At 47.1% G+C, this 27,234-nt stretch overlaps 2 protein-coding genes across 4 annotated transcripts in view; both read left to right on the top strand.

The window, feature by feature from the left end:
* arpin (actin related protein 2/3 complex inhibitor) overlaps positions 1 to 8,906 on the top strand; it is a 52,250-nt gene extending 43,344 nt beyond the window's left edge. For all 3 annotated transcript variants that reach the window (XM_052040202.1, XM_052040200.1, XM_052040201.1), the window contains 3 exons: positions 1,547 to 1,753; positions 3,887 to 4,050; positions 7,635 to 8,906. In XM_052040202.1, coding sequence (XP_051896162.1) covers positions 1,547 to 1,753; positions 3,887 to 4,050; positions 7,635 to 7,643 — 380 coding nt within the window. In that variant the 3' untranslated portion in view covers positions 7,644 to 8,906. The remainder of the gene's footprint in view (positions 1 to 1,546; positions 1,754 to 3,886; positions 4,051 to 7,634) is intronic.
* A 1,860-nt stretch (positions 8,907 to 10,766) lies between these two features.
* LOC127583835 (AP-3 complex subunit sigma-2-like) overlaps positions 10,767 to 27,234 on the top strand; it is a 33,298-nt gene continuing 16,830 nt past the window's right edge. The window contains 4 exon segments of the mRNA XM_052040209.1: positions 10,767 to 10,803; positions 10,806 to 10,834; positions 12,917 to 13,008; positions 19,812 to 19,923. Of these exon segments, the coding sequence (XP_051896169.1) occupies positions 10,767 to 10,803; positions 10,806 to 10,834; positions 12,917 to 13,008; positions 19,812 to 19,923 (270 nt within the window).

The following is a 27,234-nucleotide window of genomic DNA, read 5'->3' on the forward strand; positions in this document are numbered from 1 at the left end:
ATAAATTATCACAAACGCCTCTACTATAACTTACGCCATTTCTTTCAGTACCCTGGGATGCATCCCATCAGGACCAGGGGACTGGTTTACCTTTAGGTCCACTAGTTTGCTCATCACTACCTCTTTAGTGACAGCGATTTTATCGAGGACCTCATCTCCCACGCATCCATAACATCTCTCTTTGGCATGTTAGACATGTCCTCCACTATGAAGACTGACAATATAGTCATTCAAGGCCTCAGCCATTTCCACATTACCCAATATTAATTCCTCTTCCCATCTTCCAAGGGACCTGCGTTTCACTTTAGCCACCCTTCTCTGCTTGATATAATCATAAAAGCTTTTACTATCTGTTTTTATGTTTTGTGTTAATTTACTTTCATAATCGACCTTCCCTTTCTTTATTGCTTGCTTACTGGTTTCTTTGTTGCCTTTTTAAAGTTTTCCAATCTTCCAGGTTCCCACTAGTCTAAGTGACATCGTATGCATGAGCTTTTAGCTTGATGCCTTCTTTATTTCCTTAGTTATCCGCGGCTGGCTCTCCCCGCCCTTACTGTCCTTTGAACTGGAATGTACTTTTGTTGAGCATCATGAAGAAATCTCTTTGAAAGTCTTCCACTGTTCCTCAACTGTCCCACCATGTAGCCTGTGTTTCCAGTCTACGCTAGCCAACTCCTCCCTTACCCCGTTGTAGTCTCCCATGTTGAGGTAACGAAGCAGCCACGATTTTGAATGCCAAGTTGGCCTGAGGGAACAAATGACAACATGTTACCAGGCAGGCCTGACAAGTAGCTAAGAAGGCAAATGGCATTTGACCTGTATTGCAAGGGAGCTGGGGTTTGAGAACAGGGAGGTTCTGTTCCAGTTGCACAGGGTGTTGGTGAGGCCACACCTGGAGTCCTGCACCCTTACCTACAGAAGGATATCGTAGCATTGGAGGCGGTCTGAAGGAGATTCTCCAGGCTAATTCCTAGGGTGAGAGGGTTGTCATACCTAGAGAGGCTGGACAGTTTGGGTTTGGAGTTTAGAGGAGAGGGGGTGACCTTATTCAAACTTGTAAGATCCTTGGAGGGGGCCTGACAGGATAGATGTTGGGATGTTTCCATGAGCCGGAGAGTCACAAACAAGGGGATAGAGCTGCAAAGTAAGGGTCTGGTCATTTACAACGTGTGTAGAAATGTCTTCTCTCAGAGGGAGGTGAATCTCTGGAATTCTCTGTCCCTGAGTGTGGTAGAGGCCAGATCATTGGATATATTTAAGGTGGTGATAGATAAACATTTGAAAGCTCAAGGAATTGAAGGTTATGGAGACCTGACACAGAAGAGGAGTTGAGGCCAGCATGGATCAGCCATGATCAGATTGAATGATAGGGCTGGCTTGAGTGACCTACTCCTGCTTTGTTTTCTTCTGAAATCTACTGCTCCTGTTCTCTGGTTAAGTGATAAGTGAATGGGTGCAGACCTGGGGAGGTTGAGGGGTCCATAGTGGGCAGTTCCCTTAAGTGAAATGCTGAGCCTAACTGGGCCTTTGTTGCGCTATGTGATAGAGGTGGAAGCTAAAGGACAGTCGGATAAAGTTTCAACAGAAGAGTTGAAGAAGTTGATTTACAAACCAGAGTTGGTGCAGATCTCTGAGAAACACACTCCAGATCAAAGCCTGGCATTTTGGATCACCGAGGAAGAGCTGGAAAACATTGAGCTGGAGGTCGGAGATGCGCTGCGCCTGAAAACAAAGGACGACAGCCCGTTTATCCGTGAGTGCTTTGTTGTGTAATTGACTGGCTTTAGATCTGAAAGGTCAAACTAGAAATTCTCCAGAACATCTTATTGTCTCCAGGTTGTTCCAGGCAATTTACTTCTGAAATGTAAAATCTGTTCACAGAATTGTAAAAGGAGGCCATTTGGCCCATCACTTTTGTGCCAGTTGAAAAGAAACTTCCCAGCTTAATCCCACTCTCCGACAGTAGGTTCATAGCCCTGCAAGTCGCTGCTTTCAAGTACGTGTCCAGGTACTATTTAAATTTGGGAGTGTTTCTGCCTCTCCCAGTCCTTTAGGCAGTGAGTTCCAGAGCCCCACCAGCTGTCTCTTGACTTCCCCAATCCTTCATCCAATTACTTTAACCCCCTGTGCACCATTGGTCCTCTGATCGAAGAAGGGGTTTTCTGGCACTGGAGGCAGTGGGTTTTCCCAGGCTAGTTGATGGGATGAGAAGATCGTACTATTGCTGGAGTTGGATCTTGAAGAAGGTGTGATCTTTCTGAAACTCAAGATACTGAGGGGGCAGGACAGGGCGGATGATTCCACCAGTGGGAGAATCTCCATGAGGGGAATTAGTTACAACATTGGGAGCAGTCATTTAAACTGAGGTGCATGGGAACTTCTCACAGAGGGTGGGCGTGATGAAGACTTGCACAGATGAGACCTTGGGCAGATCACATGATTATATTGAATGGTAGGGCAGACTTGAGGGACCGAATGGCCTCTTCCTGCTCCTCTGTTCTTGTGTACCCTGTTGTTTGACCTCTTGGCCAAAGGAAATAGGTCCTTAATATTGAATCTATTCTGAACCCTCATAATTTCAAACACCTCAATTAAGTCTTCCCTCAACATTCTCCATGCCACAGAAATCCAAGCCCAGCCGTATGCAAACCTTTCCTTCGGACAGTTTTCCAGTCCAGTGAAGGAAGTGTTGTGTTATGTCTTTAAAACCACCTCATTAACCTCTCTTGTCAATGTTTTGATGATTTGTGCATTCCAATGTCCTTTATTCCTTCCATCACTCAATACTCTCCCATTTATTGTCTGTTCCCTTACCTTATCGCACTTCCCTAATCCCACTTCCTCCTCCTCTGCCCAGCTGACTGGAATCTGTTTTTTCTTGCAGTCCAAAGCTGTCCTGTATGGCTACACAAGTAAACAGGAGCAGGAGTAGGCCCCTCGAGCCTGCCCTACCGTTCTATATAATCAATGCTGATCTGCCCTAGCCTCATCTCCTCAGTGCCAATTCCCCTTAGCCCTCAAATCCCTGGTCTTTCAAAAAAATTTATCAATCTTGACTTTAACACTTTGAATCCTCCACAACTCTCTGGGGCAGAGATTTCCAGAGATTTATTACTCTCTACGAGAAGAAATTTCTACGCAAACTTGGTTTTAAACTTGAAACTCACAAGCAGAAACATCTCCACATCTGCCGCTGTAACCCTCAATAAAGGCCAATATGCCATTTGCCCTTTAAACTACTTGCTGTACTTGCTTGTTAATTTTTTGTATCATCTGCAATTATTCTGTAGGAAACTGGCCAGCTAATGTGCAAGGCCCATAAACAGCAAGAAAGCGTTTGAGTAATCTACTTCAAAAATCCAGTTAGATACTTTTTGAATTAATAACTTTTAGATAGGCTTTGAATGCTGGAAAAGACAACATTTTGTTGGATTTCAGTGAGATAACGCGTCTGTTGTGACATTATTTGTATACTTGGGTACTTTCACTGCACCAACAAGATTGCATGGGTCCACCGTGCACTCGTGGTCTTAGAGGCAGAAGCCACAGCTGTTCAGTCATCCCACTCGGATAAAAGTATCAGTCGTGTTTATTGACAAGAAGCAAGATTACAGAAATGACGCAACGGTGCAAATCATTTGCAGTTGCTGGGAGAAAATAGTGACACAACCTCGTATCCTTGAGCTGAGTGTGTGTGAGGGGCTCTTGGGGTGTGAGTGTGCACAAGTTTCAGCAGGTGAGTGTGAGGGCTTGTGTATGTTGCCTGAGTGTGCAGGATTGTGTGTTTGATCTTTCCACACACACATTGGTCTTTTGAAGACTGAGACCAAGCAAACTGCAGGAAGGTGTACCGTGCTCTCTAGTAACGCAAGTCATTGGTTTTCAGTTACATTGGCCAAAATGGACGCAGGAACCGTGACCAAATGCAACTTTGCAGGGGATAAAAAGGCAGGAAGTTCTTGGACAGACAACATATTTGCTACAAAGTCGAAAAACGAGAAAGAGGCCAAAGGCAGCAGCCAAGGAGAGGGGGCTGATGAGGATGAGTGGGTAAGATGTGGACAGACAATGTCCGTTTCACAAACTTGGGATATGTGTCAGTAATGTTGAAGAGATGATTAATCCATGGTGCAGGGACTGATCGTTAAGTTTGAATTTCACTTGAATTGAACCACAGGGAGGTTGGCAGAGTGATGATGCTCAATGATCTGCTCCAGGAAAGGTGAGATGAAAAGAACATTCAATGGATTATTATTAAATTAATGGTCAGACAAGGAACTTTTCTTTAGTCAATTACAGTTGGAGTAACAAAGCATTAAATGATTCTATAAACTGCTGAGTAAACATTGATACAAGGGAACAAAATTAAGGTCAAAGATTAAGATAAAATAAGATGTTTATTAGTCACATGTACATCGAAATACACAGTGAAATGCATCTTTTGCGCAGAGTGTTCTGGGGGCAGCCCGCAAGTGTCACCACGCTTCCAGCGCCAACATAGCACGCCCACAACTTCCTAACCCGTATGTCTTTGGAATGTGGGAGGAAACCAGAGCACCCGGAGGAAACCCACACAGACACGGGGAGAATGTACGAACTCCTTACAGACAGCGGCGGGAATTGAACCTGGGTCTCTGGTGCTGTAATAGCGTTACGCTAACTAATACGTTATCAGGATGCACAAGGAGTTTCTAATGATAGCGATGGAACAAGTAGAGGTGTATGTGTTCGATCTAACAGCCTCTACAGACACGAGGTTGCAAGGTGAGCAAAGCTGGAACTGAATCCTCCAGGGTACAACATTTGGAAGGAAAGGCGGACTGGAAGAGTTGGGTAGCTCTGGGCAACACTGAGAAATGAAATTCACTCAAAATGGAAGAAGAATATTTGGGGGGACATTAAAAAAGACACATAGAGATCATGGGGGGTGGGGGGGAATATTTCAGTTGCTGCCGAACGGTCTGTCCAAAGGCATAGCCAGTATCAGTCAAGAAACAGAAGGGATTTGTAACAAGGGTAATGCAATAATTGTGGGAGGCCGTAACTGGTCACAGAGTGAGCAAGTCAATGGACAAAGGTGGTGTTAAGTTCATGGAGTGAATTCAAGATAGTTTCATAGCAGAGTGTGTTGTGGACCCTACCAGAGCACGGTGTGTTTCAGATCTGATTACATGTAATGAGTCAGGCTTAATTAGTAATCTGATAGTAAAGGATCCTCGGGAAGGCATTTCTCACTCTCAAACTGTATGTGAATTCTACGTCTGAAATTGGTAATGTAAATAAAGTAGACATGAAGGGAGAGTTGGCTAAAGTAGATGAAAAGGTATGGTAGTAGATAAACAGTGGAAGCCAGTGCTACTATCCTCGACAGAAGTACATGCAGTTGAGGAATGAAGATTGTGTGGGAAAGGGGATCCATCTGTGGGAATCTAGAGAGGCTATGGATAGTATTAGAGTGGAATGTAAATTTTAAAGATTAGCAAAAGATAAGTAAAAATTGATGAGGAAGTGGAATATGAGTAACATAGCAAGAAATGTAAAATAATGAAAGCTACAGTAAGTACATGAAAAAGAAGGAAGTACCGAAGATCCACACACATCAAACATAACAAGAACTAAGGGAGCCAAAGGGATGAAGGGAGAAACAATTACTGTCAGAAGAGAGAAAGTATTAGATAAGTTAAAGCTTGACAGATTGGGCAGCACAGTAGTGTACCGGTTAGCATAACGCTGTTACAGCGCCAGCGATCGGGGTTCAATTCCCATCGCTGTCCGTAAGGAGTTTGTATGTTCTCCCCGTGACTGCGTGGGTTTCCTCCAGGTGCTCTGGTTTCCTCCCACATTCCAAAGATGTATGGGTAGGTAGGTTAACATGGGTGTAATTGGGCGGCGTGGGCTGGAAGGGCCTGTTACTGTGCTGTATAAATAAAGGTTTAATAAAAAGTTTTTTTTTAAGTTTTAATTTCCTAGAGCTGATGGCTTGTGTGCTAAGGTTTTAAAAGAAGTGGCTACAGAAACAGTAGATGTATTGGTAATGATCATCTAAAGGTCTCCAGGTTCTAGCCAGGTGCCAGCAGATTGGGACCAGCAAAAGTAACTGCTGCTCCAGAAAGGAGGCAGAGACAGTAAGAAGGTTGCCTCAGATTGATCGGAGGGAAATTGGTGCAGTCTGGCATTAAGCCATCAATGTAATGAGATGGGGTTAATCAAGTTTTCTGATGATACAGAGATTGGTGGCAAAGGGACTATAAGTAGTTAAGGGAATGAACAAAAGGCTGGCTGAGGGAATATGGTGTGGGCAATGTGAGGAGTAGAAGTGCAGAACATTAGCAAACGGACCTGTACCCTGGAGCTTAGTTGAATGTGAGCTGATCTTACGGTGACGTACGTTGTGAGTCGGCGTGACAGGGTGGGTGATGTGAGGAATTGTCCCTTTGTGGGAGATCGAGAACTGAGGATGAAGGGTTGCCCATATACGGTAAGCCTGAGATGATGATGATGAGGGGGAGGAGGAGGAATTTCCTTTCTCATAGGGGTGTGAATCTTGGGAACTCTTTAACCAAGAGGGCTGCTGATGAGTCACTGAGTACACTCAAGGCGGACGAGATTTTTGAACCATGGGGGTTTTGATCCAAGGTTGAGGATCAGACAGAAAAATGGATTTGAGGCCAAAGGTGAGATCAGCCATGATCTTATTAAATGGCAGAAGGATTTTAAGGAGTTGTATGCCAACTCTGACTTCTCATGAAGTTTGACAAGATTTAATTCCTACTGGTGAGTGAGTAAAGCATTGAGGGACATCTTAAGCCAAATTAACATGAATTAAAATCTCAGGGAACCAGCAGAAATCCAGCTCCATTTTTCCCACAGGGTAAGTGTTTGGTCTTCACTGGTCTCCCTCAGAAAACGGGAGGCCTCTCCAGATGAGCACTGATCAGATGAGTAATTGTAGGGTTATTTGTACACAGTGTGTGCAGGAAGGTTATAGACAGTTATGTGCAGAAAATCCATCACATTCATTGACACCAGCTTGGCTTTGAACTTTGACTGGGGGGGGGGGGGGGGAGATGGCAGAATTCAGAATTGCCCAGCCATCCATCCCTTCTTTGCCAGAAAGCACCACATGTAAAGAGGGGATGATCATACCACTGGGGCTGAACTGATTGCTCTTGGTCCCTGAGTCCATTTATCCTTCCCCTCACCACCTCACCTAAAGACTACACTAAGTCTGAACTCTTCCAGCATTGTGGTTCTTGCTGAACTAGGGATAGAAATTGGCTCGGATAACGTTTAATCTTTGTAAAGCAATTACTTTTGTGACAATTAGTAATTTTTAAAAACATTTTTTGAAGCCGTTATTGAAAGCTTTAACTGTTTGGAACGTTTGAAGTTACAGCTGTGCAAGTTCAGGTATTAGTGGTATGTCGTAACGTTTTATGGTTGGGTGACCTGGTCATAGGACCAGGGCTGGGTGGTGAAGGTTCCTGACCTCCCCACTACCTCTCTTCCCTTTGTCTACAGACCTGACATCTATTATCAACGTGAGCCTGTGTTTCTCCAGTAGTTCCTGTTTTATAGTTGAGGAATGATTTGTTTCATGTTTTTAATGTTTAACAGATGTTCTTGTCTTCCAGGATGACTGAAGGTGCAGGAAGTCAGTGAAGTGATGAAATGACCCGTCCAGAAACAGCACCTTGACAGCAAAGTGTTTTTCACTTCTCTTCATCCTTTCATCTGTTTTAATTGGCACAAAAATTTACTTTGACTTCATAACCTTTTGATTTTGAGACCGCAGAAAGTTCTCCGGGGAATCTCAGTGTTGATTCGGAGGTTATAGCTGCATTCTCCTTGGTTTTCGTTGTTTTTAAACTAATTCCTGTGCCTAAAGCCTTTCCTGAACCCCAGCCTGTTGTGTGTCTTCTGATTCCAACTCTTACCCCTTGTTTGGCCTAATGTGCTTCATTCTAGGATGGGTGTTATCAATGCGTTGATTGTTGGTCTAACAGCAAACCAATGTCTGGGAACAAAGATGCAATTTTTGTTTTTATTTGAACAGAGGTTTTGCACAACTTGGAGTGAATGTTGGTCAGCAGGTGCAGTGGTGTATGTTGGTAATGGTTATGGGTGGGAATTCAACAGCAATGAACTAAGGGGGAGAGTTGGTGATTTACAGAGCTAGAAGTGGGTTGTGTCAGTTTGGTATGGAAATGAGTTTCATCAGTGAACTCTGCTAAATACAACATCAGGTTGCAAATGGTGTGCTTCAGTTACAGATGGTTCCAGAGGGAGGAACAGTCAGTCATCAGGGAATAGGGTTTGTGACGGGGTTGAAGATGATGGCTTCACCTTCACTGTTTATAAGGAGAAAATTCTACTCCAGTTCTGGTGTTGGACCTGTAGTCTGACGATTTAGTTACAATGGAGGGGCTGGAGGTGGTGGTGAGGTGAAGCCTGACACCTGTCCCAGGGGTGTGTGAGATGGATGCTCAAGACTCTGGAAGTAATGATGCGAGTGTGGGAATTGAACCTGTTGCAGGAAATACCAAGTGGATGTGCATAGATAAGAATGAAGCAAGTGCATGCTCTCCCAACCTTTTGGCATGAGATGGTCAACGGGGTCAGTAAGTTGAGGAGGGAGAGATTGTGAAGGCAGATTAAAGGCAGTGGTACAGAACCGGGCAGAAACCCTCGAGCTGTGGCCGTGGGCCCAGGATCTTTAAGTTGGAAATTCCAATAAATTACCTGAAAGTTCCAAGAATAAAATCTGTGCTTTTTATTAACCGTTTTTTGTATCTTTTAAAGTTTGCTTGTCAAAAATATATTGCACTCTTTTACTCTAATGTATACAGATTGTTTAACAAAATTTCACTTCTCTGAATGAATAAAGGTTAAGAAATGTTTCTCTATATTTTCAAACCAATATTTTCACGTTGCTTCTGATGGTGATTTGGGGAAGTCTGATGTGTGCTGTGCTCAGTGCCTGCTCTGGTGTGTCGTCGGCAGGTTTCCATGGAGGATGTGGTGTAATGGATTCATAGGGTCATCAGTTCACAGTCTGCATGTTATTAATACCACCTTAGTGCAGGTGTAACATTGTACAACTCTATGTTAACGCTGTATGAAAAGGAATAGACTAAATAAAATGTTAGCCCCTTCGAGATTCTGAATTACCTTGGATTGGCCTTCATGGCAGAAGACCCCAAAAACAGAATTGAAAAGGGGCTTTGGAGTGAACTTCAAACTATCTCTACCACCTGAGGAAAAAGTACTAGGTAAACTAATGGGGCTAAAGTCCAGTGTCCGCTGGATCTGATGGCCTGCTTCCTTGGGTCTTAAAGGAAGTGGTGCAGGGATAGGTGGTGGTACATTGATTGTAATCCAGGACAAGAAAACGAGCAGGAGAAGACCACTTGGCCCATCAGACCTGCCCTGCCATTCAATATGATCGTGTTGATCTTGTATAAAATCATGTGGGGCATAGATAGGGTGAATGCACACAGTCTTTTTCCCAAGGTGGGGGAGTCGGGCAGTAGAGGGCATATGTTTAAAGTGAGAAGGGAGAGATTAATAGGATCCTGAGGGGCAACCTTTTCCACACAAGGGGAGAGAGTTGCCAGAGGGAGTGGGTGAGGCAGGTACAATAACAACATTTAAAAGATATTTGGACAGGTCCATGAATGGGAAAGGTTCAGAGGGATATGGGCCAAATGCAGCAAATGGGACCAGCTTAGATGGGATCTCGTTGGCATAGATGAGTTGGGCTGAAGGGCCTGTTTCTGTGCTGTATGACTATTATAGCTGATCTAATGTTGTCCTCCACTCCTCTTCTGTGCCACAATTCCTTGTGCTTTCTAATATTTATCACCACTATGAATATTTCTAATGATCTAGTCACCACCCTCGGCAGAGAATTCCTGAGATTTACTGCCCTCTGAGCGAAGGGTGGATCATTAGTACATAAAGCAGAGAAACATTTTGGAAGCATCGGGTAATTGAGGGCTTTGGGGATCGAACATGCTCATACTGAATGGCAGGGCAGGCTTAAGGGACTGAGTGGCCTGCTCCTGCTATTTTGTTGCGTCCTTGTGTGAATTACAGATAGTTCTCATAAGCCGATGAACGAGCGAGTAGTCTTCATAGTAAGGTCGTGATGAGTGGCACAGCTAGTAGACTTGCTGCCTTAATCTTGTGTGGAATTTGCACATTCTACGTGTGACCACATAAATTGTGGTTTCTGTTGAGCTCACTGGAGGAATCAAAGGCTATGGAAGCAGTACAGGAAAATGGCATTGAGTTGGAAGATCATCCATGATTTTGTTGAAAGGCTGTGCATGTCCGAGGGACAGAATGGTCTATTCCTATTGCGTATAAGAAAACTAAATGCTGGAAATACTCAGCAAGTCGGGTAGCATCTGTGGGGAGAGAAACGGGGTTTCAGGTTCGAGGCCCTTATTCAGAACTGGGACAAATTTTAGTTTTCAGTTGCAGAGAAGGTGTATGATATCACATTTACAACTTTCATCTCTGCTGTGACGGGTCCGAAGTGCAGACACGAAAGGCACACTAATGCAATATTTTAAATCTCGATTGAACCCGGACTGAGGATCCCGGGGCAATGGTGGTTCGCCTTGCCCAGAATGCACTGCGCACTGGAATGTGCTCTACTCACGTTAGTGGGCGGTCCCCGACGCTAGGGGGCAGCCGCGGACCGCCGGGGCCGGAAGTGGCGGTGGTGCGGCGGAAGTGGGTCCGCGGCGGCCGGGAGGATGATCAAGGCGATCCTGGTGTTTAACAATCACGGCAAGCGCGGCTCAGCCGCTTCTACCAGCGCTTCGTGAGTGGGGCCGGGCCGGCCGGGGGTGGAGGGGCCTCCTTCCCTCCCCCTCCCCCTCCCTCCCCTCCCCCCTCCCCCCTCCTCCCCCTCCCCCCTCCTCCCCCTCCCCCCCCCTCCCCCCTCCCTCCCCCCTCCCTCCCCCCTCCTCCTCCCCCTCCCCCCTCCTCCCCTCCTCCCCTCCCCCCTCCTCCCCCTCCTCCCCCTCCCCCCTCCTCCCCTCCCCCCCCCCCCCCTCCCTCCCCCCCCTCCCCCTCCCCCTCCATCCCCCTCCCCCCCTCCCCCTCCTCCCCTCCCCCCTCCCCCTCCTCCCCTCCCCCCCTCCCCTCCCCCTCCTCACCTCCCCCTCCCCCCTCCCCTCTCCCCTCCTCTCCTCCCCTCACCCTCCTCCCCTCCCCCTCCCCCCTCCCCCTCCCTTCCCCCCTCCCCCCCCTCCCCCTACCCCTCCCCCTCCCTCTCCCCCGTCCCCTCCTCCCCTCCCCCCCCTCCTCCCCTCCCCTCTCCCCCTCCCCTCTTCCCCTCCCCCTCCCATCTCCCCCTCCCCTCTTCCCTCCCCTCCCTCCCTCTCCCCCTCCCCCTCCCCTCTCCCCCCTCCCCTCCTCCCCCCTCCGCGCGGCATAACTCCCCTCCCCACACAGTGACTGCACTTACCCAAGTATTTTCTGAACATTGTAATTTCCTCGGTCCACGTACAAGGCAAGGTTTTTACCCAGAGTGGTGGGTGCCTGGAGCGGGCTGTCAGGGGAGGGGGTGGAGGCAGGTACACTTTAGAGGTACAGGAATGGCAGGGAATTGGGGGGATATGGATCCCGTGTGCAGGAGTTTAAAGTGGCAGCTTGGGCAGCACTGATGTTGTGGGCCGAAGGGCCTGTTCCTCTGCTGTTCTATGTACACACCTCAGCATTTGCTTTTCATGGTTTCGAGGGATATGGGCATAATTCAGACAAATGGGATTATCTCAGTTGGGCAACTTGGTCGGCATGGACTAGTTGGGCCAAAGGGCCTGTTTCCGTGTAGTACAGCTCGATGATTCTATTGGAATGCCGAGTAAATTCTAGGATATTGCTGAGTATAGAGAGAACGGGGACATTGAATGCATTTCCACAGAGCTCCTGAGGTAAAAGGCTGGGTGATGTAGCTGAGAAGGTTCACTGAACACATCCTTTACCGAAGAGTGAGATAAGGAAAGGGAGTCCATGCACGACTGTGTAAACCACTTGTTAGGCCACAGCTGGAATATCGTGTACAGTGTGACAACCACCCTACAGGATGCCTGTAATAGCTCTGTAGAGGATTCACAGGCAAGTGGTGAAGAACCGCCACTATGGAGAGAGGCTGTGTGGACTGGTTTCCTTGAAACAGAGAAAGCCGAGGGAACCTTCCTTGAGGTATATAAACTTTCAAGAACCCGAGACAAGGTGAACAGGAAGGACCAGCAAAGGTAACACCCCAGTGGATGAAAGGAAAGGGAGGGAGTCACTAAACAGAAAGTACAGGCCATTTAACCTATCGTCAGACATTGGAGAAAAGCTGGTGTCCAAGACTGGAGATATTTAGAAAATCTGAAACAACAGCAGAGTGACCATGCTCGTGTAGAACAGTCAGGTTTCACATATTCGACTTTGCTGAGTTGTCGGTCATTTCAAGGCTGGCAAGCGAAAACTAGTGGGTTGTCACAGGGATGGGGAATGTACCCCATCCTCCCGCATCCATCATTAATGTAGATTGCCAATAGTGTGGTCTTGTAACATCTTTGCAGGATGTTGGTGAGGCCATGTCTGGGGTTATCTTATATTGGTATTATCACATGTACCAAGGTACAGTGAAAAACTTGCCTTGCATACTGTTCGGACAGATCAATTCATTACACAGTGCATTGAGGTAGTACAGGGTAAAAACAATAACAGAATACACAGTAAAGTGTCACAGCTGCAGGGAAGTGTATTGCAGGTTGTGGTTTCCTTTTTAATACTTGCATTGGAATTAGATCAGAGAAGGTTCACAAGGTTGGTTCTTGGGATGAAGTGATTGAGTAGTTTGGACTTGTCATCTTGGCAACGGATTGTGTTTGTTTTGTATCTTCAGTCGGAGGATATGCAACAGCAGATTATCCGTGAAACTTTCCAGCTAGTGTCCAGGAGAGATGAAAATGTCTGCAACTTTTTGGAAGGTGGCAGGTAAGTGACACTGGAGGGGTAGTGGGAGTCCGAGACGGACGGATTTTTGTTGCCCCAGTTCTACCAGTAGAGCCATGGACACCTGGCCTTTGAGCTTTCTCTGCTGTCAGCAGGACGATGGCTGATCTACCTCAGCTCCATTCTCCAGCACTGTCCCCAAATCCCTCAATCTCCACAAACCTGTCCATCGCTGTTCTGGACAAACTGGGAGACTGAACCTCTGGAGTAAAGAATTCTAAAATTTAACACCCTCTGTGTGAAGAAATTTCTCCTGCCTCCCCTGCAGCCAGCCTGCTGAATCTTCACTGCACTGACTCCGTTGCCATTTGAAACAAAAGTTTTTTTCTTCTCTGCATCAGACTGGATAACTTTACGTTTTTACATTTTCCACATTATATCCATCATTACTCACTCAGCTTGTCCACACCCCTGAAACCTCTTTCCGTCCACACACACCACCCCCTCCCCAACTCTTAATCCCACCTCATTTTGTATCATAAACAAACTTGGAACTATGACGGGGATAAGCACAACTTGCGTGTTGGGAGAGCTGCTGACAGGTTAGGTGGTGATTATAATACATTGGAAGTTCCAGAAGACGTTTGGTAAGGTGCCGGTTGTTGAGGAAGGTTAGGCCTTGTTCGCTTGGGTTTCAGATGCCTGCAGTAGATGTGAGGACAGGGCTGGATACTTGGTCTTTTATGTACGGACGTTTGAACTGGGAGCAGGAGGAGCCCTTGGCCCTGCAAGTCTCTCCCCGCCAACCCATGACCTTTCATCCCCTTTCTTTTCAAGGGTCCCTCTTTGGCTTAAACATACTCCAGGACTCTGCTTCCACCAGCTTTTGAGGAAGAGAGCTCCAAAGCCTCATGACTTTCCAAAACAAAAGCCATTGCCTCACGCGGTCTAACACCGGTGACTTTGGTTCCAGATTCTCCTCTTCACGTCCGTCCTGTCAACACCCGTCAGGATCAAACCCCTCTCATTGTTCTAAAATCTCGCAGATAGAAGCCTCGTCTGTCTGATCCTTCCTCAAAGATGAGCTATCCATTGGGCATTAGAACACAGAACAGGCCCTTCGGCCCACAATATTGTGCCAAACTAATTAAACTAGGTATTAAATGAAACACACAGTGAAATACATCTTTTGTGTAGAGTGTTCTGGGGGCAGCCCACAAGTGTCGCCACGCTTCCGGTGCCAACATAGCCTGCCCACAACTTCCTAACCTGTATGTCTTTGGAATGTGGGAGGAAACCGGAGCACCCGGAGGAAACCCACGCAGACACAGGGAGAACGTACAAACTCCTTACAGACGGCGGCCAGAATTGAACCCAGGTCGCTGGTGCTGTAAAGCGTTACGCTAACCACTACACTACTGTGCCTAAGCTAATCCCTTCTGCCTGCACAATGTCCATATCCCTCCATTGTCTGCATGTTGGTCTAGTACTGGTCTGGTAAACCTGTTCTCAAGCTTTCCATGGCACTAGTTAGGCCACAGCTTGAAAACCAAGTACAGTTCTGTTCACCGCATTACAAGGAAAATGTGAGTAAGTTGGAGAGGATGTGGAAGAGATTTTGACAACATTGCTAGGATTGGAAGACCTTAGCTAAAAGGAAAATTGGATAGGTTGGCATTATTTTCTTTGGAACGAGTTGGTGAGTGGGAAGTTAATTGAAGTGTATCAAGTTATGAGGGGCCTGGCCAGAGTAAATGAGGAGCACTGCAGGCCACCAGGGGGCAGGGACGTACTGAGGATGGGAGGTGAAGGAGTTGTTTTTCACCAGAGGGCGTTGGTGACACGGAGCTCAGTGTCTGAAAGGTGGTTGAATTTAAAGCCTTCGTCACACTTACATCATGCCTGGATGTGTTTCTGGAGAACCGTGAGCTGCAAGGCTGTGACCAGCTGCTGGAACGTAAGAAATAGGAGCAGGGGGAGGCTGGCTGACTCTTGAGCCAGTTCCAGTACTGATCCATCACTGATCCCATCACTATCCCCATATTCCTTGATCCCCTTAAATTGTGTTGCACCGCGGCGCAGTAGTTGGGGCTGATGTTGTACGGCTCCAACCTGATGTACACCTGTCTTTTATTCTGTTCCCTGACTAGTTAAGGCAAGTATCCCATACACCTTTTAACCACAGTATTAACCAGTGCTGCTGCTGCCTTCAGGGATCCTTGGACACGTATACCAAGGTCCGTCTGCTTCTCAGTACTTCCTGGGGTCCTTCCATTCTTTGTGGATGTCCTAGACTTGTTGATCCTCCACCTTGCGCTTATCTGCTGCTCTCTGCCTATCTTGCTGAGATGGTTCTGTAACTGCAGGCAGCCCTCCTCACTATCAACAACCACAAGGTCCCTTCGAACGCCGACTGCCAATCCTGACTATTTAAGAAGCACTCCTCCCTCTGCTTTCTGCACTGAAGTGGATTACTTGACATTTTTCCACGTTATGTTCCATTTGCCATGTTCCTGCCACTGACTCAGCTTCCCCGGCAGTCCCTTTGCACTGACCTCCCTGCCCACAACATCACCTCGCTTTGTCTAATCCACAGAGCAGGAAAGCTGACATTTCATCCCCTGAGCCGATCACTGCCAGTGAGTAGCTGGGACCGGAGTGTCTGATGTACGGGTACACATGGTACATTGTCCTTTATTACAGCTTTGGAATTCAAAGGTAAGGAAGTCTTGCTGAGGTTGTACAGCACTTTGGCGAGAGCTCCCCTGGATGCACTTTGGTCTCCAGATGCATTGGCCTTGCCGTGCACACTCACATTGACTGGTGGAGTGAAATGTTTGTTCTGTAAGCAGGGACTGAGTAAGATTGGCCTGTCCTCACTGGAGTTTACAAGACTGAGGTGGTTTCACTGAGACAGGTGATCCTGATAGGGATTGATAGGGTAGAGGCTGGGAAGATATTCCCAAGGTAGGGAATCCACAACCAGAAGCATTGTCTGAAAGGTTTTGGCAAGGGGAAGTCAAAGAATTGTAGAGAAAGCACATAGGCCATTCACCCCATCTTGTCTGTGTTAGTTGAAAAGACTACCCAACCTCGAGCAGAATAGACAAGGGGACCAGTTGAATGTGTTGCATTTAGATTTTCAGAAGTCTTTCTAGAAGGTTCCACACAAGTGTTGGTCAACAATTTAAAGCGTAGAGAGGGGTCAAATACTAGCATGGATTGAGGGGTCTGTTTGGGAATGAACAAATCCCCATTGGTTTGGCAGCATGTGACTGGTGGGCTAGCACAGGGACTGATCAGGACCCAACCATTCACCGTCACATCACCTGAGGGGATGAAATGTCAGCTTTCCCGCTCTGAGGATTAGACAAAGCGAGGTGATGTTGTGGGCAGGGAGGTCAGTGCAAAGGGACTGCCGGGGAAGCTGAGTCGGTGGCAGGAACATGGCAAATGGAACATAACGTGGAAAACTGTGGAGTAATCCACGTCAGTGCACAGAACGGAGAGGGGAGTGCTTCTGTAACTCTTCACTGTTTGATAGGCGCTCTTCCATTTTTCCTATCAAAGTTTATTTCTCATATTGAATCGACTTTCCCATTTTTTTTGGCCACGCAGTTAATGTGTTTGTGTATCTTTGCATGTCCTGAATGGCTGATTTCCCTCTCCAGCATTGTATCATTCACAAACTGTTTGCCTCCTCCAAGTCATCACTAATGAATAGTTGAGGTCACCAGTGTGGAAGCTGCAACACCCCGGAGGTGGTGTACCCACCTGCGAATGACCCATGTATTCTCTGCCGTCCTCTGATGGATTCTGTACCCTGCTAATGTAATACCACAAGCACATCAGCCTTTAGTTCTCTGGGCTTTCAATAGGAACTTGATAAACTATTTCCATTGGTTCCCCTTCCTCAGACTGTTGGTTACACCCCGAAAAACCGTAAATCGCCCAGACGCCCAGTTTGGGTTTTGTCCTCATCACAGCTTTGGTCCACACATGATCCAAAGAGTGAGTTCCAGAGGTGAGGTGAGAGTGACTGCTCTTGATGTCAAGGCAGCGTGCGACCGAGTTGTTATCCAGAAACGCTGGTAAATTGAAGTCAATGGGCATCAAGGGAGAAAGCTGGAGTTATTCTGTGCAGAGGGGAAGATGGTTGTGGTTGTCAGATGTCAGTCACCACAGCCCCAGGACATCGCAGTGTCCTAGGCCCAAACATCTTCAGCTGCTGCATCGATGACCTCTGTCAATCTAGGGTTGGAAGCGGGGATGTTCACTGATCATTGCACAATGTTCACTTCCATTCACAACCCCTCAGCAAAAGAAGCAGCAAGACCTAGGCAGCACTCAGGCATGGGCTATAGCAACAAGTAACGTTTGTGCCATGAAAGTGCCAGGCAATGAGTATCTATGACGAGAGACTCTAATCACCTACCCTTCTCAGTCAGGGGCATTACCATCAGCCCTTGCCATGAGCATCCTGGAGTGTTACTGTCGACCAGATATCTGTGGCTGTAAGGGCAGGTCGGGCTGGATCTCCCACAGTGAGTGACTCACCAGCTGATACCCTGGGGCCTTTCCACCCTCCCCAGGGCACAGGTTAGGAGTGCACTGGAGTACTCCACGTGTCGGGACAAGTGCAGCTCCAGCATTGCGGCTGCCCCCAGAACACTCTACGCAGAAGGTGCATTTCACTGTGTGTTTCGATGTACACGTGACTGATAAAGATATCTTATAATTCTGAAGAAGCATAATACCATCTGGGAAAAAGCAGTCCACTTGATTAGAACCCCACTTACCACCGTAAAGATTCATTCCTTCCATCGCTGGCCCACAGTGGCTGCAGTGTACATCATCTACAAAGTGAACTGCAGTTACTGGCCTCATTACTCTGACAATACTCCCAAACCTGCAACTTCTACCAAGAAGGACAAGAGGCATCTGCAGCTTCCTCTGGGGTAGGTTGGTAAACTGACTTGGAACTATGCTGTTAGCCCTTCGTTGTTGCTGGGACCGAATCTTGGAACTCGCTCCTCAACAGCACAGTGGGACACCTTCACCAGAAGTTCTGCTGTGGTTTAGGGATGGGCAATAACTGCTGGCGTAGTCAGCAATGCTAGATGCTAAAAACAGAATAAATAATCACAACCACGAAGGCAAATTGCCTTCCGCGGGCTCTGACTCACCATCTCCATTCCACATACATTCGCTTCTCGGGGCACCTTCTGATGCAAGTGCAGGCAATGCTGCACCTGTCCTTTCACCTCCACTTCCCAGCATCCAAGGACACACCTTTCCTGGGATTTACATGCTTCCAATTTAATGTAATGCATTTGGTGCGTATAATAGTCCCACTGTAGGTTTGCAGAAACCTCCATTTGATCTGTAGGGGTGACCTCGAGCTCCCAATGCCTTCCACTTTGACCCCTCCACCTTTGGTTTCTGATGCTGTTCCCAGGAAGCTCCCCTCGTTTTCTGACATCAGTATCACAGTCTTCCAGATTCAACACTGAATTCAACAATTTCAGATAATCGGCTATTCCACGGCATCTCCCCTATCCAGGATCTAGTTTGTTTTCTCTCTCTTGGTAATTCCACATTCCATCCTTATTGGTATCGGTTTATTATTGTCACTTGTACCGAGGTCCAGCGAAAAGCTTGTCTTACAAACCGATCTTACAGGTCAATTCATTAGACAGTGCAGTTACATTGGGTCAGTACAGAGTGCATTGATGTAGTACAGGTAAAAACAATAACAGTACAGAGTAAAGTGTCACAGCTACAGAGAGAGTGCAGTGCAATATCTGAGCAACAAGAAGAAGAATGAGAGGGGATCTTATAGAAACACAAAATTATGAAAGGAATAGATAAGGTAGAGGCAGGAAGGTTGTTTCCACTGGGAGGTGAGACTAGAACCAGGGGACGTAGCCTCAAGATTCAGGGGAATAGATTTAAGGTGGAGAGGAGGAGAAACTGCTTTTCTCAGAGAGCAGTGAATCTGTGGAATTCTCTGCCCAGGGAAGCAGTAGAGACTACCTCATTAAGTGTATTTAAGACCCAGTCAGGTAGATTTTTGCACAGTCGGGGAATTAAGGGCTATGGGGAAAAGGCAGGTAGGTGGATCTGAGTCCACAGCCAGATCAGCCATGATCTCATTGAATGGTGGAGCAGGCTCGACGAGCCAGATGGCCGAATTCTGCTCCTATTTCTTATGTTCTAACAACTACCCCAGACATATCTTCTGCTGTTTGCTCGCCTTCACCAACCAGCTTCAGAAGCCACCACAGCTGTCAGTCAACCTCCTCCCTCCGTCCCATCACACATTTCCCTTTTGTTCTCTCCGCCCCTCTCCACAGATTCTGTCTGATCTGCTGAGTATTTTCACCATTTTCTGTTTGCATTTCCTTTTGTAGTACTTTTGTCATTGTACTTGAGCTGCTTTAGTGCCCACATCTTTAGTGATGCATTTGTTGCCTTTTGCTCCCTGTAGTTGCTCCAGTTCCTTCTCTTTAATGTTTTCCACTGCCATTAGGTCTAGGGCTCCTTCTATTTTTACTGCATCCAATGAGGAAGCAGATACAAGATACCTGTGTGATGCCTCAGCCATACCTGTACGTCCTCCACCCATTAGTGTTTCTGTTGGATCTCCACTTATCTTGGTTGCTCCCATTTTATGTCCACTTCTGACAGCACGGCTCCTGACACCCATCGGCACAGCCCCAGAGCACCCCCCTCCACCACGGAGATATTGCTTCCACACCCTCTGTTGCGTTATTGTCAGCCTTGATCGGGGGCTTGCCTTACTGTTTTCTTGAGTGTTTGTAAATGCCTCTGGTTTGTTACAGTTTGATTGGAGGGTCAGATTACAAGCTGATTTACCGGCACTATGCAACCCTCTACTTCCTGTTCTGTGTTGACTCGTCTGAGAGTGAGCTGGGGATTCTGGATCTGATACAGGTTTGTGTGATGATTCCATTCTTGTGCAATTCTGTAATTATTCCTCTGGGATTGAGGGAGAACCTTGCAGCTTGTCTGTGGGTTCAGGCCGGTAAACGTACTGGAGAAAGGCACTTGCACTGTGTCCAGAGTGCAGGCAGGATGTGGAGAGAGATTGTACCTGTACTTCATGGAGTAGCTTACGGGTATAGGAAATCCCACTGGGAGAAAAGGAAGACCAGGGTAAACGTGAACGGGGGCAGTTCATGATCCAACCACATTCCTGTCTGCTGTAAGTAAAGTGAAGTTCAACACATTAAACTTTCTTGTCATTGCTGGAGATCCTCTTGACTTGATATTGTCACAGTGAGTGGCATCGGAACACTCCCAGGGAGAAGTGGATCCCAGTATAACCGGTCTTCTAATCGAGTGCCTGGAATCTGCCACAACTTGGTGAGAGGTATAATCGTGTGCAGATGTTCAGTAAAGTAGTCACAGAGTCACACAGCTCAGAAACAGGCCCTTCAGCCCAACTGTATGTAGGTGACCAGAACTGCACACAATACTCTAAATTGGGCCCCACCAATGTATTGTACAACTTCAACATAACATCCCAACTCCTGTACTCAGTGCCCTGATTTATGGAGGCCAAAGTGCCAAAAGCTCTCTTTACGACCCTATCTACCTGTGACGCCACTTTCAAGGAATTATGGATCTCTATTCCCAGGTCCCTTTGTTCTACCGCACACCTCAGAGCCCTACCATTCACTGTGTGAGTCTTACCCTGGTTTGTCCTCCCAAAGTGCATCACCTCACACTTGTCTGCATTAAATTCCATCTGCCGTTTTTCAACCCATTTTCCCAGCCAGTCAGGATCCATAGAACAATACAGCACAATCCAGGCCCTTCGGCCCACCATGTTGTGCCGCCCTTCAAACCACACCTAAGACTATCTAACCCCTTCCTCCCACATATCCCTCTAACTTAAATTCCTCCATATGCTTATCTAACAATCTCTTGAACTTGTCCAATGTATCAGCCTCCACCACCACTCCAGGCAGCGCATTCCATGCACCAACCACTCTCTGGGTGAAAAACCTCCCTCTGACCTCACCCTTGAACTTCCCACCCAAAACCTTAAAGCCATGTCCTCTTGTTTTGAGCATTAGTGCTCTGGGAAAGAGGCGCTGGCTGTCCACTCTATCTATTCCTCTCAATATCTTATATACCATGCTGCAGGCTTTGATAGCCTTCCTTGCTGTCCGCTACACCCCCAATCTTGGTGACATCCACAAATTTGCTGATCCAGTTTACCACATTATCATCTAAATCATTAATATAGATGATAAACAACAACAGACCCAGCACCGATCCCTGCGGCACACCACTAGTCACAGGCCTCCAGTCAGAGAGACAACCATCTACTACCACTCTCTGGCTTCTCCCACTAAGCCAACGTGGAATCCAATTGATGCCTTCATCCTGAATGCCAAGTGACTTAACCTTCTGGAGCAGCCTCCCATGTGGGACGTTGTCAAAGGCCTTGCTATAGTCCATGTAGACAACGTCCACCGCCTTCCCTTCATCAACCTTCCTGGTAACCTCCTCGAGAAACTCTTAGATTGTGCCTTCTTAAATGCACAACGTTTGCCATCCTTCAGTCTTCTGGTACTTCACCTGTTACTAAAGAAGATACAAAAATCTCTGCCAGGGCGCCAGCAATCTCTTACCTTGCTTCCCACAATGTCCAGGGAGACACCTGGTCAGGGCCTGAGGATTTATCCACCTTTATGCACTTTAAGACTGCTGGCACCTCCTCCTTCATAATGTTGATATGCTTCAGGATATCCCTGTTTTCTTTCCTGAACTCTCTAGCTACCGTGTCCTTCTCCAGGGTAAATACAGACGAGAAGTATTTGTTTAAGGCCTTGCCCGTCTCACATGGCTCCACACACAGGTTCCCACACTGATCCTTAAGGGGAACCTGTCCTCTCCTAGTTACCTTTTGCTAATATATTTTTAGACTCTTTAGGGTTCTCCTTTATCTTTTCTGCCAGGGGTATCTTGTGTGCCCTTTTTGCCCTCCTGATTTCCTTCTTAATTGTACTACATCCATAAACCTTCAATTATCTACTGAAGTGGAGAGGTCAGGGAGGGATGTTAGCCAAAGTTTTGATAAAGGAGAAGGGCTTTTTGGATTTGGAAAGTATTTTAGGGAGACATGAGGGTTTTAGGAAATAAATCCAGGGTGTGGGGCCCTGGCTGTCAGTGTTGGGATGAAAGGAGCTGAGCCGAGATGTACCCAAGGCCAGGGAATGAGTGAGGGAGAACGCTGGGGAAGGGGCTGGGAGTTACAGAAGTACAATTGGCAATTTCTCAGTTAAATTCCAACACACTGCTTCACCTTCAGTTGTACCACAGTCAGCATTAAATACAAGAAAGATCACAGGAAAATAGCAGACCATTTTATTTGTGAACCTGAATGTGTTATAGCTGAAACAAATATTACTGTAATCAGGAAATATACTTTTATTATGCACCTGTTATCTTCACTAAATATTTTAAGATTTATGTTTTTTACAGCTCTGAATATCAGCAAAAACTGCTGAATTTCATTAAAAGATACAACCTAATCATGTCCTCTCTCTCATGGTTTGATAAGGATTTGCATGGTAATCTTTCCCTTTTACTGTTTAATGAATCAGTGGCCTTGAGTTCAGATCTTTATACTGTTCATATCAGGTGGAATGGCTACGTGGATTAGATACTCCCAATTAAGGGGGCATTTCTCAAAGATGTCCAAGACATTCTAGTCTAGTTGATGTAGCATAGGTGGAGACATAGACATCCTTTCAGTGAGTCACAGAGTCATACAGCACAGAAACAGGCCCTTCAGCCCAACTCGTCCGTGCCGACCAAGTTGTCTACCTGAGCTAGTCCCATTTCGCTGTATTTGGCCCATGTCCCTCAAAACTTTTCCTAACCATTAACCTGTCTAAATGTCTTTTAAACATTGTAATGGTACCCACCTCTACCACTTCCTCTGGCAGCTCATTCCGCACACCCACCACCCTCTGTGTGGAAAAACTTACCCCTCAGGTTCCTTTTAAATCTTCCCCCTCTCACCTTAAACCTTTGCCCTCCAGTGTAAGACTCCCCTACCCTGGGGAACAGACTGTGACCATTCATCTAATTGACGCTCCTCATGATTTTATATGCCTCTATCAGGTCACGCTTCAGCCTCCTACACTCCAGGGAAAACAGTCCCAGCCCATCCAGTCTCTCCTTGGAATTTCAGCCCTCCAGTCCCGGTAACATGCTCGCCAATCCCTTCTGCTCCCTCTCCAGCTTCATCGCATCCTTCCTGCACCCAGGTGACCAGAACCGCATTCCAGTGCGGTCTCACCAATGTCCTGTACAGCTGTAACGTAACGTCCCAACTCCTGTACTCAGTGCCCTGGCTAATGAAAGGCAGCGTGCCAGACGCCTGCTTCACAGCCCCCGTCCACCCGTACCACCACTTACAGGGAACTGTCCCATTTCAGCCTGCGCCCCCCCTCCCCCATCCACCACTGTAGTCATCCTGTATCTTGGCATTACACTCCTTACAGTGCAGAAACAACCGTTTGTGGGGGATAGGGAGCTGCTGAGGTATCTCACCTGTCCGTGTGTGACCCATCCGTGTCTGTGGGGACAGGGTGCTGCTGATGTACCTCACCTGTCCGTGTGTGACCTGTCCGTGTCCGTGGGGACAGGGTGCTGCTGATGTACCTCACCTGTCCGTGTGTGACCTGTCCGTGTCCGTATGTGCGGACAGGGTGCTGTGTGCTGAGCTGACGTACCACATTTACACACAGCAGTTTCAGTGAAACATTTACCTTGCTGTAAACGATAACATTCTCCAGTTATGTTCCTGAAGTTCCAGCCAGTGATTATCCCAGCATCGTTATTGTGAATTACAGCTGATAAGTAGATATTTTCTAAATATCCATTTCCTTGTTTTCTTGCCAGCAGTCATTTTACAGAGCTGTACACTGCCAGACATTTGCAGTGAGGTGTAACATTGGGGTTAGAATGTAGAACACAGAACAGTACAGCACAGGAACAGGCCCTTCGGCCCACCATGTCTGTGCTGACCGTGATGCCTGCACATGACCCATATCCCTCCATCCCCCGCCTGTTCATGTGCCTGTCTAAGTACCTCTTAACCACCACTGTTGTATCTGCTTCCACCACCTCCCCTGGCAGCTCGTTCCAGGCACCCACCGATCTGTGTAAAAACAAAGTTTGCCTCACACATCTCCTTTCAACTTTCCTCCTCTCACATTAAATCTATCCTTTCTCAGACTTGACGTTTTCAACCTGGGAAAAAGACTCTATGTACTCTATCTCTGCCTCTCGTAATTTTATAAACTTCTACCAGGTCTCCCCTCAGCCTCTGCCGCTCCAGAGAAAACAACCCAAGTTTGTCCAACCTCTGCCTATAGCTCATACTCTCTAATCCAGGCAGCATCCTGGTGAACCTCTTCTGCACCCTCTCCAAAGCCTCCACATCCTTCCTGTAATGGGGCAACCAGAACTGCACCTGGTACTCCAAGTGCAGCCTAACCAAAGTTTTATACAGCTGCAACATGACTTCCCAACATTTATACACAGCACCCTGACCGATGAAGGCAGCCATGCCATACACCTTTACTATCTACTTGTGTTGCCACTTTCAGGGAGCTGTGGACTTGCACCCCAAGATCCCTCTGTACATTGATGCTCCTCGGGGTCCTGCCATTCACTGTACACTTGCCCCTTATGTTAGACCTCCCAAAGTACAACACCTCCCACTTGCTCGAATTAACCTGCCATTTCTCTGCCCACATCTGTAACTGATCCATATCCTGCTGTGTCCTTTGACAACCTACCTCACTGTCCACAACGCCATTTTGTCATCTGCAAACTTACTAATTAGACCACCTCCATTTTTGTCCAAATCATTTATCACAAATCATTTATCACAGCACAGACCTCCAGTCAGAGAAACCACCTGTCCGTCACCACCCCTTGCCCTGACTGAGGCAGACGTATGAGGGAGGCATTGTTGACCCGTGCAGGAGTGGGAAACGCCAGCCTAACATGGGCACGATGCTTGGATGGTCAGAGATTGGATCAAGAGCACAACAAAATCACCTGGACTTCCTGTGCCTGCCTTAATGTGACCCCCACCTTTCTATAACACCATTGCACCTACCTGTCCCGGTGCAGGTCTCTCTCGGCATACTCCCTCATCGTACCTTCAGGCCCAATACCTGTTGTACTACAGGAGTTGTAATACAATTGTTGTGCTACAGGAGGCCATTCAGCCCATCACGTTCATGCCAGTTGCTAGCAGAACAATCCCATCAGTCTCCTTCCTGTCCTCTTTTCCATTGGCTGACGACACATGTTCTCGTGCGCCCATCCAATTCCGCTTTAAATGCCATGACCGATTCTGTCTCCACCATCCCTGGAGACGGTGAACTCCATGCCCTTCCTGCTTTCTTCACACCCCCTGGTATCCTTCGGCCAAATCTTTAAATCAATGCCCCTTTGTCCGTTAATCTTTTGATAATGGGAAGTGCTCCCTCTTTTTCCCCTAACACAGTCATTCATGATCTTGTCCAGCTCCATCAAATCCCCTCTCAAAGTCCTTTGCTCCAAGGAGAATGACTCCAGCGTCTCCAATCTAACTTCCTCGCTGAGATCCCTTACCCCAGGAACCACTGCAGTAAATCTTTTCTGTCCTACGACCTTTGTATCTTGCCTGAAGCATGACAACTAGAATTGACCAGTAGTGCAGTTGTGACCTAACGAGCGCCCTTACGTGTTTTGCTCTGTGCCTGTTTATGAATTCCAGAATCTCTCATGTCTACGGACCACAATCTCAACATGCCCATCCACATCTCAAGGGTTCCTGCACGTGTTCGTCCAGACCCCGCTGTTCTTGCACATCCTTTAGAATAGTCCTTATTATCCCCTTATTCTTGCTGCCAACACGACGGCTTGTCACCTCAGATGGCAGGGCACAAGAAAGCTTCACTGCTCATTTACATTTGTCAGTGAGTAATGTACAAAGGCTTTTTTCTGAACAAACTCCTGTTTTTGAATAAGAAGCTAATCGGAGCTGGAGCAGGTCATTTGGTAATCTGTTGCATTCCCTCCATCAAACTTGTCCATTACCTCACTCAGAAATTCAGTCAGGTTAGTCAGACACAGTTGGTCTTTAACAAGTCCATGCTGTCTGTCCTGCAGTGCCTGAGATGTCTCCCCACAGGTTCGACAGTTAGAGTTGTTTTCCCAGTGTAGAATTGTCAGATACAGAGGACATGCAGGGTTGGAATCAGATTTATTGTCACTGACGTAGATGACATGAAATGTGTTGTTTTGCCGCAACAGTACGGTGCAAAGACATAAAATTGCAGTAAATTACAAAAATAAATAGTGCAAAAAAAAAAAGGAATAACAAGGTAGTGTTCATGGACCGTTCAGAAATCTGATGGCGGAGGGGAAGAAGCTGTTCCTGAATGTGGGTCTTCAGGCTCCTGTACCTCCTCCCCGATGGTAGTAACATGAAGAGGTCATGTCCCAATGGTGAGGGTCCTTAATGGTGGATGCCGCCTTCTTGATGTCCTCGATGGTGGGGAGGGTTGTGCCCGTGATGCTGGCTGAGTCTACAACCGTCTGCAGCCTCTCGCGATCCTGTGCATTGGAGCCTCCTTACCAGGCAGTAATGCAACCAGTCAGAATGCTTAACACTGTACATTTATAGAAATTTCCAAGAGAGAGAGAGGGAAATTTTTAAGATGAGAGGAGGGAAGTTTAAGGGAGATGTCTGGGGCAAGTTTTTTTTACGCAGAGTGGTGGGTGCCTGGAACAGGCTGCCAGGGGCGGTGGTGGAAGCTGATATGATAATGGTGTTTAAGAGGCTGTTAGACAGACACGTGAATTTGTAGGGAATGGAGAGATATGGATCATGTACAGGTGGAAGAGATGTAGTTTAATTCGGTGCAACACACACAAAGTGCTGGAGGAACTCAGCACATCAGGCAGCATCTGTGGAGGGAAATGAACAGCGATGTTTAGGGTTGAGACCCTTCATCAGGGTTGTGTGTTGCTCCAGATTCCAGCATCTGCAGAATCTCTTGTGTCTTAGTTTAATCTGGCATCTTGTTCAGCACAGATATTGTGGGCCGAAGGGCCTGTCCTGTGCTGCACTGTTCTACATTCTATCTTCTAAGATCACGACAGATCTTCCACTCAGCATTATTTCCAGCACTGCCCCATATCCCTTGATTCTTTTAACAT

The sequence above is a fragment of the Pristis pectinata genome, chromosome 28 (genome assembly GCF_009764475.1).
Source record: "Pristis pectinata isolate sPriPec2 chromosome 28, sPriPec2.1.pri, whole genome shotgun sequence".
In the NCBI taxonomy this organism is placed as follows: Eukaryota; Metazoa; Chordata; class Chondrichthyes; order Rhinopristiformes; family Pristidae; genus Pristis; species Pristis pectinata.